This window comes from Dreissena polymorpha, chromosome 4 (genome assembly GCF_020536995.1).
Source record: "Dreissena polymorpha isolate Duluth1 chromosome 4, UMN_Dpol_1.0, whole genome shotgun sequence".
NCBI lineage: Eukaryota > Metazoa > Mollusca > Bivalvia > Myida > Dreissenidae > Dreissena > Dreissena polymorpha.
The window spans coordinates 25,056,836-25,071,468 of record NC_068358.1 but is presented as its reverse complement, the minus strand read 5'-3'; the positions used below and the strand labels follow the sequence as shown (position 1 = coordinate 25,071,468).

The window sequence follows — 14,633 nt, the reverse complement described above, 5'->3', positions numbered from 1 at the left end:
GTGGTTAGTTTTTAATGAAAAACCCCCAGTTATATAAATGAAAAAAAACAAGGGTTTAGGGCTATTATTCAGAATACTGTAAACGTATAGAAATTCGTCGGTATGAAATTTCGTGGTTTAATAAAAAACAACTAATTCGTTGACACATAATTTTGTGGATTTCAAATTTTCGGGGAAGATTAACAGTCATAATCATTAAACTTTTCTTAAAACAACCAGAGTAATAACGAAGAATAATCTGCTAATGTGTGTTGACAGCAAGGCTTGTGATTAATGTGCACTGAAGCATAAAAGTGTTGCCGATAATTGTCGATAAGAGCGAATAAGCGCCGATCTTGTGAGTCCCCGCTCGCTAATTGCCATCAATGTTGTTTTGACAATATTTGCAATTCTCTGCTCAATTGGTCCCCTAGTAGTAACAATTGGGTAATAAGGTCCCTAAAATACAGGTGTGAAAATCGTTATGTCTCTTTTAACTTTAATTGGCACTGATTGACATATGTGATAAATCTGCAAACTGTTAGTTTGACGACGTCACGTAAAAAGAGAACAATCGTTGATGTACTGTTTAAATTCCGTGTTTGATTTAAAAAGTATTATTACCCAAACACTTATCAAGAAAACAACATATTGTATTACCTAGAATATCTCAATCAAATATCTCAGATAACCGAAAACAATAAAGAATGTCGGCAATCACATTCGAAAAGGACCGAGTTCGGATTAAAAATGTTCAAATAATCATTGGTACTTGAATTCGTGGTTCAGCGGAACAACGAAATCCACGAAAATTCGTACCACACGAAATTTAGTTGTTTTACAGTAATTGTTTACAAGTAGCCAATGTTTCCATTCAGAGCCCAACTTGAAGTACAAGATGCGTGTTCAGCTGGTGAATGCAGCAGGGATGGATGAGGCAGGTATAGACGGGGGCGGCATCTTCAGGGAGTTCCTTGGACAGCTGCTGAAGACTGGCTTTGATCCCAACCGAGGGTTCTTCAGTCAGACCACTGACAGTGGCAGACTTCTGTTTCCCAACCAGCAGTCTGCTCTACTGGTGGATAACTTTGAACAACATTACTTCTTCCTGGGCAGGATGCTGGGAAAGGTAACATTTTACCTGTAATTAAATACCTAATATAATATTTGATAAACATTTTATTTGTCAAGGTATGCTACTTGTGGAGATTTTAATCAAATATAACATGTACTTCTGTTTGTCTGTTAGTAAACATAAATTAATCCAGAAATGTTCTTCTTCACTTGTCTATGTTCAACTTTCAAATTTGCAATGATTTTTATTATAATATGACATTTTGTATATGCGATTTTTTTAATCTTTAAAAAATGGTGTTAGTTATGTCCCTTTTTCAACCTAAAATGTCCATGTTATTGCTAAAGATTTTATTTGTAAAATATGCATTTTTTATACTTAAATGTCCAGATGCGTCATATATGGAAGGGAACATTGTGTACTTACCCTCTATGATGAAGTTGTAACAAATCATGACCTTGGGTTGAAAATTCACAATACCCAGTAGATCAAATAGTTTATATTGACTTAAATATAAAAATTACTTTAACAATTGTATCGTATGAAACCAGAAAGCCCACAGGTTTCATATTTGGTATTAAAAATCGAACTGTGGTTCTCTAAAAACTTTGTTCAAATAATGCCCTGGGGTCAAAACTGGCCTGTCCCATGGTCCAGTTTTAGCTCGGCTGTTTTTGGAGAAACACGAGGTATTGTCATAGCCAGCTGGTTGTCCGCCGTACGCGTCGTGCTAAAACCTTAAGATTTTGAACATTGGCTCTAAAATCAAAGTGCTTCAACCTACAACTTTGAAACTTCATATGTAGCTGCACCTTGATGCCACACCCATTTTGGGGTCACTAGGTCAAAGGTCAAGGTCACTGTGACCTCTAAAAAATAATCAGACAAGCTTTCATTTATTCAAAACTGCACCCGCAGCTGAGCGTGGCACCCGTTATGCGGTGCTCTTGTTCATTATTGCAACTCACTGCATATATCAGCATACAGCATCCATGGATACTCTTCAAAGCTGTGAGAATTTCTTGTTTAAACAGGAGTTTTGTTAACCAATTTTAGAATAGCAACAATAAAAAACTCAATATTACATGTTGAACAATTATCCTAGCTGACATACAATATACTGATCATAACTAATGCTTGATAAGTAGGTGTTAAGTTTGTTGGTCTTTACTATTCACAAAAGCTTTTGAGAAGGAAAGAAACTTGTTGATTAGTATTGGCCAATAATTTCATATTAAAATAAGTGCCTACTTTCTCCACACCCAGGCAATCTATGAGAACATGCTGGTTGAGCTCCCAATGGCGTCCTTCTTCCTGTCTAAGCTGCTAAGTCGTCACCTCGGCAACTTGGACATTGACCACCTAGCCTCCCTCGACCCAGAGATCTACAAGAACCTGCTCTTCCTCAAACACTACGAGGGAGATGTCAGCGATCTTGGCCTCGACTTCACTGTGGCTGGTGACGAGTTCGGGAAAACAAAGGTAACATCTTTTGTGTAACATAGTTTAATTTGTCTTATTGACGCTAGGCTAGGGGGTTTATAATTACCCCTGCTGATATCTGTAAAAAAATTCGGTCCTTACTTGAATCTTTCCCCTAGAATTTTATCTCAGTGGTGCCAAACTTTCCTTATTATGCCCCCTTCAAAGAAGAGGATTATATTGTTTTGCAAATGTTGGTCCGTCCTTCCGTATGTCCGTCCACCAGATGGTTTCCGGATGATAACTCAAGAACGCTAAGGCCTAGGATCATGAAACTTCATAGGTACATTGATCATGACTCGCAGATGACCCCTTTTGATTTTGAGGTCACTAGGTCAAAGGTCAAGGTCACGGTGACCCGAAATAGTAAAATGGTTTCCGGATGATAACTCAAGAACGCTTATGCCTAGGATCATGAAACTTCATAGGTACATTGATCATGACTCCCAGATGACCCCTTTTGATTTTCAGGTCACTAGGTCAAAGTCACAGTGACCCGAAAGAGTTAAATGGTTTCCGGATGATAACTCAAGAACACTTATGCCTAGGATCATGAAACTTCATAGGTACATTGATCATGACTCGCAGATGAGCCCTATTGATTTTCAGGTCACAAGGTCAAAGGTCAAGGTCATGGTGACCCGAAAAAGTAAAATGGTTTCTGGATGATAACTCAAGAACGCTTATGCCTAGGATCATGAAACGTCATAGATACATTGATCATGACTCGCAGATGACCCCTATTGATTTCCAGGCCACTAGGTCAAAGGTCAAGGTCACGGTGACTCAACTTAGAAAAATGGTTTCCCGATGATAACTCAAGAACGCTTACGCCGAGGATCATGAAACTTCATAGATACATTGATCATGACTCGCAAATGACCCCTATTGACTTTCAGGTCACTAGGTCAAAGGTCATGTGACGGTGACTTGACACAGTAAAATGGTTTCTGGATGATAACTCAAGAAAGCTTATGCCTAGGATCATGAAACTTCATAGGTACATTGATCATGACTCGCAGATGACCCCTATTGATTTTCAGTTCACTAGGTCAAAGGTCAAGGTCACAGTGCCAAAAAACATATTCACACAATGGCTGCCACTACAACTGACAGCCCATATGGGGGGCATGTATGTATTACAAACAGCCCTTGTTTCTAAATCCTTATTGCTATGAGATTTAAACAATTATTATACATTGTATATCTTATACCAAACAATATGTGTATCACAGGAGTTGACTTGGGCTTACTTAAGAACCCACCTCAGCAGTCTTTGTTGTTGCTTTAGCATTATTCTTGTAATAACCCAATCTAACTGTGTGATGGGCTGACATCTGTCAATCAAATTTAAATGTAAAATTTTATAAGATTGTGTATGTTAAGTGGTCATCATCATGCGGTTTCCACTCAATACTTAGCACCACTTGCCAGAGGCCAGGGGGGCTTATGTCATGGTCCTGTATCCGTCGTGCGTGCGTGCGTTAACTTTTCCTTAAAACATCTTCTTCTCCTAAACTACTGGTCTAACTCTGATGAAATTTTTCAGGAATGTTCCTGGGGTGAACCTCTTTCAAATTTGTTCAATTATGCCCCTGGGGTCAAATTTGACCCTGCCCCAGGGGTCACAAAAATGAAAATTTGCTTATATAAGGCCTATTTTATGAAAACTTTCAAAATCTTCTCGTCCATAACCATTATGCCTAGTGCTATCAAATTCGGTATGTAGAGACATCTAATAGTCCTCTACCAAATTTGTTCAAATTATGCCCCTGGGGTCAAATTTGACTCGCTCCGGGGGTCACAAAATTGAACATATGCTTATATAAGGCCTATTTTGTGAAATTTTCAAAATCTTCTCGTCCATAACCATTGGGCCTAGGGCTATCAAATTTGGTATGTAGAGACATCTAATAGTCCTCTACCAAATTTCTTCAAATAATGCCCCTGGGGTCAAATTTGACCCTGCCCCGGGGTCACAAAATTGAACATATGCTTATATAAGGCCTACTTTGTGAAAACTTTCAAAATCTTCTCTTCCATAACCATTGGGCCTAGGGCTTTCAAATTTGGTATGTAGAGACATCTTATAAATCTCTACTGAATTTCTTCAAATTATGCCCCTGGGGTCAAATTTGACCCTGCCCCGAGAGTCACAAAATTGAACATATGCTTATATAAGACCTATTGTGGGACAACTTTAAAAATCTCCTTGTTCATAACCGTATGGCATAGGGCTACCAAATTTGGTATGTAGTGACATGTAATAGTTCTATTCTTAGTTAGTTCAAATTATGCCCCTGAGGTCAAATTTGAAACTGGCCCGGGGGTCAAAAAATTGAATATATGCTTAAAAAGGGCTTATTTTGTGAAAACTAAAAAAAAAATCTTGTCCATAACCATTGGGTCTAGGGCTACCAAATTTGGTTTGTAGTGATATCTTATAGTCCTCTACCAAGTTTGTTCAAATTATGCCCCTGGGGTCAAATTTGACCCTGCCCTGGGGGTCACAAAATTGAACATACGCTTATATAAGGTCTTTTTTGTGAAAACTTTACAAAACTTTCTTGTCCATAAACATTGGGCCTAGGGCTACCAAATTTGGTATGTAGTGAAATCTTATAGTTCTCTACAAAGTTTGTTCAAATTATGCCCCTGGGGTCAAATTTGACCCTGCCCCGGGGGATCACAAAATTGAACATATGCTTAAATAAGGACTATTTTGTGAAAACTTTAAAAAAAATGTTGTCCATAACCATCCAGCCTAGGGCTATCAAATTTTGTATGTAGTGACATCTTATAGTCCTCTACCAAACTTGTTCAAATTTTATCCCTGGGGTTAAATTTGAACCTGCCCCGGGGGTCACAAAATTGAACATATGCTTATACAATGCCTATTTTGTGAAAACTTTAAAAAAAATTCTCGTCCATAACCGTTTGGCCTAGGGCTACACAATTTGGTATGTAGTGACATTGTATAGTCCTCCACTTAGTTTGTTCAAATAATGCCTCAGGAGTCAAATTTGACCCTGCCCTGGGGGCCACAAAATTGATTATATGCTTATATAGTGCCTATTTTGTGAAAACTTTAAAATTCTCTTGTCCTTAACCATAAGGCATAGGGCTACCAAATTTGGTATGTAGTGACATCTAATAGTTCTCTACCAAGTTTGTTCAAATTATGCCCTTTGGGTCAAATTTGACCCTGCCCTGGGGGTCACAAAACTGAACATAAGCTTATATGGGGCCTATTTTGTGAAAACTTTAAAAATCTTCTTGTCCATAACCATTGGGCCTAGGGCTACCAAATTTGGTATGTAGTGACATCTAATAAACCTCTACCAAATTTGTCCAAATAATGCCTCTGGGGTCAACTTTGACCCTGCCCTGGGGGGTAATAAAATTGAATAAACGCTTATAAAGCGATTATTTTGTGAAATCTTTAAAAATCTTGTTGAAAACCATTTAGACTATGGCTACCAAATTTGGTATTCAGTAACATCTTATAGTCCTCTACCAAGTTTGTTCAAATTATGCCCTTTGGGTCAAATTCGACCCTGACCCGCAAGTCACAAAATTGAACATTATATACGCTTATATCTTGCTTATTTTGTGAAAACTTTTAAAATATTCTTGTCCTTAACTCTAGGACCTAGGGCTACCATATTATGTATGTACATGTAGTGAGATATAGTAGTCCTTTACAAAGATTTCTCAAATTATGCCCCTGGGGTTAAATTTGACCAAGCCCAGGGGGTAACAAAAGTGTACATGTGCTTAAATAGGGCCTATATTTAAGTATTTGCACATGCAGAGAATATTTGTTTCAGCCTTTTTTCAGCAGTGGAGCAATACAGGGCCATCATGGCCCTCTTGTTAAAGTTGAGGTGGGGTTAAAGTTAATGGTATGAAATTTGAGGCATTGGTAGCATACATGCAAACCTTAAGTTAAATAAATTGTTAAATCTTTGTTATATATTTTTTGAAGGTTGTAGAGCTGAAACATGGTGGCCGGAACATACCAGTTACAACCAACAATCGCATAGAATACATTCACCTGATGGCAGACTTCTATCTAAACAAGCGGGTACAATATGTTTATGTTAAACCTTTTAAAAATTGCTGCTATGAGATATTAAGTACATTAAATAAAAATAAAAGTTGAGGGTTTATGTTGTGGTTTTGTGCAAGAATAATAGATAGATGCAAAAATATTTGTAACCTTTGTCTTTTTCATATACAGTCAATCTTGTATTAAGAGACCACTCAAGGGAGTAATCAAAAGTGGTCTCTTAATAAAACGGTCTTTGAATACAAAAGGCCATTCTGGAAGAATGCTTACCCTCAATTTTAATCTATATGAAGGATTATCTCTTTTATCCACAATGATTTTAACTTTTATAATAAAATGAATATAAACACAATACATAAACAATATTTTACTTATAATGAGTTTTATTTTTCACTTATTATAAATTATCATTTATTATAAATAAATTGTGTGTACATATTTATTTGCAAAAACAACATAGACAAGGAAATATTTTTCCTAAGAACAAACAATTTTGCTAAAAATGTGTAACAGTCTACATATACATGTGTACAGCTAAAACTAGAAATAAATGTCAGCCAAAAGCTATGATATATTATCACATGTATTTCTCTTTCCGTTTCTATATTGCGCGTTTTTTTCACCTGACACATTATTTTCCACGTCTTCAAGCACCTCGGCTTTACGCTTAAGAATGTTCTGAATTTGGGTTTTTCCGACTCCAATCTCGTCTGCGATTTTACGTGCACTTATACTCTTTGACAATTCCAAAACCCGAATTTTCTCGTTCAACGTTAACACTTTTTGTTTTGACATTTTAATTTCTGCATGTACGCTTAAGGAAATCTAACTCGATTATGATACATAATGAGCTGAAAAAATTAAAACACGTCAATTGAAAACAAACAATCAGACCTGGTTGGAAAATTTATTAAGTAAACAACAATGTGATTGGCTTACAAATATCTACTAATTAGCATTATTACAAATTGGTAATGTACGGATTTCGACAGATGTTGCCGATTAATAGTTTATTTTCCGCACTTCTCAGGAAATGTTTGTCGCGTACAGTGCATTGTTTCTGCACCTGTTATCTATACTCGAGAAAAATCGGCATTGTCTCTTAACGATCCACATAGTAAACTATTTAAGCTGTAGACTGTGCGTAATACGTTCCTCTATTATTCAACTCAATAAATTAATACGCAGTCTACAACAATACCGGTCAGAACCGGTCAACGAGACAAAGCATAATCATAATGGTTGTGAAAACAAAGCAGAGGTGTAACAGTACATCTTATCGGCTTAGATAAACAATTAACACGGATTTGTCCCTGAAAGATCGATACATTAACCACTTTTACCTCCTAGTGGTCGCTTAATACAAGATTCGGACATCAAAATACACACATATCAGCGGTCGCTGGTCGCGTAAGACAAAAGTCGCTTAATACAATATCATTATATAGCGAAAAAGCTCCGTGGGATTTCAAAATGGTCGCATAAGACAAAGGTCGCTTAATACAAGTGGTCGCATCCACAAGATTGACTGTACTAAGTTTAAAAAAAACATAACAGTTTTGGTTTTTAGTTTTTACCTGTATAGAAAATAACCACGATACCCTTTTACCATTGCCTTGTTAACTTATGCAGATTCATCGTCGGTGTATGACTTTCTGTTACAGTTTGTCAGACCTGCTGAACCTTACCTATATGACATGAGACTAGATTGCCATTCCCTTGTTTACTCATACAGATTCACAAGCAGTGTGCTGCATTCCGTAATGGTCTGTCTGACCTACTGAACCTGGAGTGGCTGCGGATGTTTGACCAGCAGGAGTTACAGGTGCTCATCTCAGGTGCGGCGGTACCCATCGACATAGACGACCTACGCACGTACACCAACTACAGCGGGGGGTATGCGGCCGACCACCCGGTCATCAAGATGTTCTGGGAGATAGTGGAGGACTTTACAGATGAACAGAAGAGGCAGTTACTCAAGTTCATAACAAGCTGCTCTCGACCACCTTTGCTGGGATTCAAGGTCGGGTGATGTGTATATCCCTTATTATTTACGTGTTGGAATTTTAGAATAATTGGATTTGTGGTATGTTGTACTTACTTTTCATAATTATATTTTATGAAAAAGTTTAGGAATATCAAATTTTATATAAAAAAAATTTCCTAAAATAAGGTATGAAAGGAAGTGACCAATCGTGCTAATCACATGCATTTAAACTAACTGAACTACTTTTGAATCTACCAAATCCTATAAGCTTTGTACTGATGTGACTCATTCATGTTTTAAAAAACTCATTTCATTAAAAATATGCATTTGTTCTAAAAATATATTTTAATATGAAAAGATGAAACATTTTTCATTATTTGTGGTCTTTGTGTTACAAGGCAAGAAAGGCATGTCATGTGACAATGCGAGTTTCATGTATAGGTTCACTCATATGTGCCTCCATCCATATCTTGTTAAATAGCTTTTTTGCGAATTGTCCTGACATGATTCAGCTCCATAACTTCCACATGCCTGGATTTTCATTAAACTTTAATTGGTACATTGCCCATATTGGCCCGATAATTTATGTGGTACATTGCGCATGCTTGTCTGGATAAGGTTAATATCATTATGTGCGAATAAAGCAATATATGGTAATGGTCACTTCTAGTTAAATTAAAAAATGTTAAATATTCATTCTTTCAAATAAATGTTAAAGTATATGTGTCAGTTTCTCCCTGATTGACAAAGTTTTCCATTGAGATTTGATACAACAAAATATGACCAATTACTGTAATTGAAATATGTGCAAAATAATTAAATTATCATATTAAATTATAATTTTTGTATGTAGGCAGTTTCCATCTAACAATACAAGTTTACAATTGTTATACAAACATGTTCAGTACATGATGCTGTATTCCTTAACAGGAGCTGTATCCAGCCTTCTGCATCCACAACGCAGGCCGGGAGGCAGACCGACTTCCTACGGCAAGCACCTGCATGAACCTGCTCAAGCTCCCAGAGTTCCATGACTATGGAATGCTTAGAGACAAGCTCCTGTACTCCATTGAGTCAGAAGCAGGCTTTGAACTCAGCTGAGAAAATATGAGATAGATAAATTAGAAATATTTATAATCTTCAATAAGTCCTGAGTAACAGAGGTTTAGCTCTGACTGATGCTCCAGATGTGGATAGAAGATAGAACTGGGGGTTCATCTTAGATAGGACCATACCACTGTTGTTTCATCATGATAAACATAACGTGTGTGGTGTTTTTGTCTAGGGCAAATTAGCGCAGCTCTGTGCCTGTTTTTTTTTGTCCAACACTTAGCTCTTACATAGGAAAATAGTGCAGTGTCCTTTAATCAACTGATATATTGTCCTTCACAAGAAATTTCGTATTGATCATTAAATATCAATTCGATACATACATATAAATACAGCTGTTAGTCTAAATTTCACCTGAATCATCACCATTGTAGAATAAGTATAAATATAATATAAAACTTATTATACACTTGTCTTTTTGTAAAAAATCTCCAACAAGTAATCAATTTTTGAAAAAGTTTTGCTTTTTAGGTTCATTTCGCATTCAATTTCATGATTTTGACTATCAATTAAAATTATTTACTAATAATAAAGCATTGTGTTTAAAATTATAAATTTTGGGGGAGCATATAGTCGCCGCTTCCTCTGTCCGTGCGTGTGTCCGTCCGTGCACAATTTTTGTCCGGGCTATTTCTCAGCAATTAATGACCGGAATTCAATTAAACTTTATGGGAAGCTTCACTACCAAGAGGAGATGTGCATATTATCAGCTGGTTCTGGTCGGATGATTTTTCACAGAGTTATGGCCCTTTGAAATTTTCCATTAACTGTACATATAGTGCAATTCTTGTCCGGGCTATTTCTCAGCAACTAATGACCGGAATTCTATGAAACTTTATGGGAAGCTTCACTACCAAAAGGAGATTTGCATATTATCAGCCAGTTATGGTCCGATGATTTTTCACAGAGTTATGGCCCTTTGAAATTTTCCATTAACTGTACATATGGTGCAATTCTTGTCCGGGCTATTTCTCAAGCAACTAATGACTGAAATTCAATGAAACTTTATGGGAAGCTTCACTACCAAGAAGTGATGTGCATATTATCAGCCTTTTCTCGTCAGATGATTTTGAGTTATGGCCCTTTGAAATTTTTCATTGTACATATAGTACAATTCCTGTCTGATCTATTTCTCAGCAACTTATTACGGGAATTTAATGAAACTTTATGGGAAGCTTAGCTACCTTGAGGATATGCGCATGTTATTTGTGGGTTCTGGTTAGATGATTTATTTAGAGAGTTATGGCCCTTTGAAATTTTTAAGTTGCTTAACCATCCATCGTATTATTTTGTCCAAAGTTATGCCCCTCAAGACGTTTTCTTTTATCTGAATATATAGTGCAATATTGTGACCAAAAAAACCTTTGGGGAGCATCACCCGTCTCCGACTGTTTCTTGTTTTCTTAATCCACACATTGCCAATACTGAATTTATCATTAAAAAATACTTCTTATGGGTTATCTTTATTTTCAATATTTCAATATTCAAAATACTATGTTTTTTTATATCAAATACATTAAATGTATTTGTATTCTTGTTGTCTTGTGTGTTCATTTGATATCTTGACCATTAGATGATATACCCTTTGTTTCTAAAACTGCATCTGGGGTAATACTTAAATTTGACGAGGTTTTCTTAAGTATACTTAAATGTACCACAGGTATGGAAAATATTTTAACACATACCTGGCAAATTTAGACAGTACCCGAGTTTTATTCCAGCAAAAATCCAATCTTGTACAACATGCTACAGAATACCAAACAACAAATCCTGCCTCAACACCTGTCTCAACATGCTTTTATGAGTAAGAGTTTCATTTTACAGAATATTGACATAAATATAATCATAATTAATTTGAATAAAATAGCCGACAACAACCAATTTAGCGTTAGAATGCCCGGTTAAGTTTCAGTATATTTTCCGTACAAACGGTACAGTTAAGTATACCTGAGCCAACGTTGACCAATCAAGCCTTACTAACCATCTGACTGACAGACAGGTACCAACCAATGTACCCTTCTTTTTCAAAGGGGAGCATAATAAGTAAATAAAACATGTACACTTGGAGATACTTCTAACGCATCACTTTTCAATCTTGAATATCTCAGTTACGAGTAAAGATATTGATTTCAAATTTAACATACGATAATTTTACTACGTTCTATGCAAGCTCACGATAAAATCATTCATCCGTGACAATTGGACGCTTAAGCACGTGGGGTAGGTGTGGTTCTATATTTTTGCACGTGAAAATGTTAAAACGCGATTTAATTCTAGTTTTATTTCAATTTAATTATTTTAGGTGGGTTCTTACACAAGGAAAACATAAAACTAATTTACAAAACAATATAGCTTGTATGAATGTTCAGGAGCGCAATCGCGCACTTTACATTTTACAGGCTACCTTTCCCACTTGCTAAAGCGTCCGATCGTCACTGATGAATGATTTTATTGTTAGCTTGCACAAACTGTAGTCAAATGATCACATGTGCAATTTTAAATAAAAATATTTACTCATTACTGAGATATGTAAGTTTTAAAAGTGTTGCGTTAGAAAAATCACCAAGTGTAGTAAAAGGCGATATACATTTTATTCCAATTAAATTTCAATTTCATAATTCTAGGTAAGTGTTTACACAAGAACAACATAACATTAATTTAAGAAAAACATTATGGCTCCTATGAATATTCAAGAGCGAAACGGCTCAATCGGCATGTTGCAGGCCGGTCAGTTATTAAGACGTGTAAGTTTATGCGTTTTATTAGCTCATCTATTTTTTGAAAAAAAATTATGAGCTATTGTCATCACCTTGGCGTCGGCGTTGGCGTTGGCGTCGGCGTCCGGTTAAGTTTTGCGTTTAGGTCCACTTTTCTCAGAAAGTATCAATGGTATTGCATTCAAACTTGGTACACTTACTTACTATCATGAGGGGACTGGGCAGGCAAAGTTAGATAACTCTGGCGTGCATTTTGACAGAATTATGTGCCCTTTTTATACTTAAAAAATTGAAAATTTTGGTTAAGTTTTGCGTTTAGTTCCACTTTTCTCAGTAAGTATCAATGCTATTGCATTCAAACTTGGTACACTTACTTACTATCATGAGGGGACTGGGCAGGCAAAGTTAGATAACTCTGGCATGCATTTTTACAGAATTATGTGCCCTTTTTATACTTAGAAAATTGACAATTTTGGTTAAGTTTTGTGTTTAGGTCCATTTTATTCCTTAAGCATCAAAGCTATTGCTTTCATACTTGCAACACTTACTAACTATCATAAGGGGACTGTGCAGGCAAAGTAATGTAACTCTGACTGGCATTTTGACAGAATTATGTGCCCTTTTTATACTTAGAAAATTGAAAATTTGATTAAGTTTTGTGTTTAGGTCCACTTTATTTCTACAGTATCAAAGCTATTGCTTTCATACTTGCAAGATTTATGAACTATCATAAGGGGACCGTGCAGGCAAAGTTATGTAACTCTGACTTGCATTTGGACGGAATTATGGGCCCTTTATACTTAGAAAATTGAAAATTTGGTTAAGATTTATGTTTTGGTCCACTTTACCCCTAAAGTATCATAGATATTGCTTTCATACTTGGAACACTCACAAACTATCATAAGGGTACAGTAAAAGGACAAGTTTTATAACTCTGGTTGTCATTGTTACGGAATTATGGCCCTTTTTTGACTTAGTAACTTTTAATATATGGTTAAATTTTGTGTTTCGATCCACTTTACTTCTTAAGTATCAAGGCTATTGCTTTCAAACTTCAAATACTTACATGCTATCATGAGGTTACTGTACCTGGCAACTTGAATTTTACTTTGACCTTTGAATGACCTTGACTCTCAGGTCAAATTATTAAATTTTGCTAAAATTGCCATAACTTCTTTATTTATGATTAGATTTGATTGATACTTTGATGAAACTACTCTTACCTGACATACCACAATAGACTCCACCCAAACCATCCCCCGTGCCCCTCCCCCTCCCCCCCCCCCCCCCCTCCCCCCCCTCCCCCCCCCCTATTTTTTTTTTTTTTTTTTTTTTTTTTTTTTTTTAAGAATCATCTCACAAATGACCGACCACACACCCCTCACACTATACCCCCACCCACCCCCCCCCACCCCACCCCCCCCCCAATTCTTTTTTTTTTTTTTTTTTTTTTTGTTTTTAAGAATCATCTCACAAATACCACCACACCCTACCACACTATGAACCCCCCCCCTCCCATTTTTTTTTTTAAACTGTTATGGTTGAAAACCGTCCCAACCATCGCACACAAAACCCCCCCCACTTACACCATCGCCCCCCCCCCTCCCATTCCCCCCCCCCCCCCCCCCCCCTCCCCACCCCCAAACCCCCCCCCCCCCCCCCGATTTTTTTTTTTTATTTTTTTTCGCTTTTTTGGAAGATAATGTAATAAATGTCCACAACCCCACACTATACACCCCTCTTCACTCCACTCCTCCCTCCTTTGTGATTGAAAATGAGAGTCCCTTCACCTTTAAAAAGAAAATAGATGAGCGGTCTGCACCCGCAAGGCAAAACACAAATATTTATTTTTATTATTTTATGTTTGAAATACCGGCAAAACCATCGCACCCAAAAATCCCCCCCCCCCCCCCTCCACTCCCCACCACCCCCCCCACCACCCCCATTTTTTTTCGTTTTTTTTTTCCGCATTTTTGGAAGATAATGTAATAAATTCCACACCCCCACACTATACACCCCTCTTCACTCCGCCCCTCCCTCCTTTTAAAAAGAAAATAGATGAGCGGTCTGCACCCGCAAGGCGGTGCTCTTGTTTTCACATTGTTATTATTTAACGTTGTACGAGTTTGCGAATTTGACTTTTGAAGTGACGTTTTGAATTTGTTAAGTTTTACATTTTGTTGTTTTTCAATTTCAATTAAATTTTCAGGA

General features: G+C 36.7%; 1 protein-coding gene across 2 annotated transcripts in view; it reads left to right on the top strand.

The window, feature by feature from the left end:
* Window positions 1-11,238, top strand: part of LOC127876827 (ubiquitin-protein ligase E3C-like) — a 31,387-nt gene extending 20,149 nt beyond the window's left edge. For both annotated transcript variants that reach the window (XM_052422304.1, XM_052422305.1), the window contains exons 17-21: window positions 858-1,108; window positions 2,321-2,536; window positions 6,525-6,623; window positions 8,344-8,631; window positions 9,526-11,238. In XM_052422304.1, coding sequence (XP_052278264.1) covers window positions 858-1,108; window positions 2,321-2,536; window positions 6,525-6,623; window positions 8,344-8,631; window positions 9,526-9,696 — 1,025 coding nt within the window. In that variant the 3' untranslated portion in view covers window positions 9,697-11,238. The remainder of the gene's footprint in view (window positions 1-857; window positions 1,109-2,320; window positions 2,537-6,524; window positions 6,624-8,343; window positions 8,632-9,525) is intronic.
* The last annotated feature ends 3,395 nt before the right edge of the window (window positions 11,239-14,633 follow it).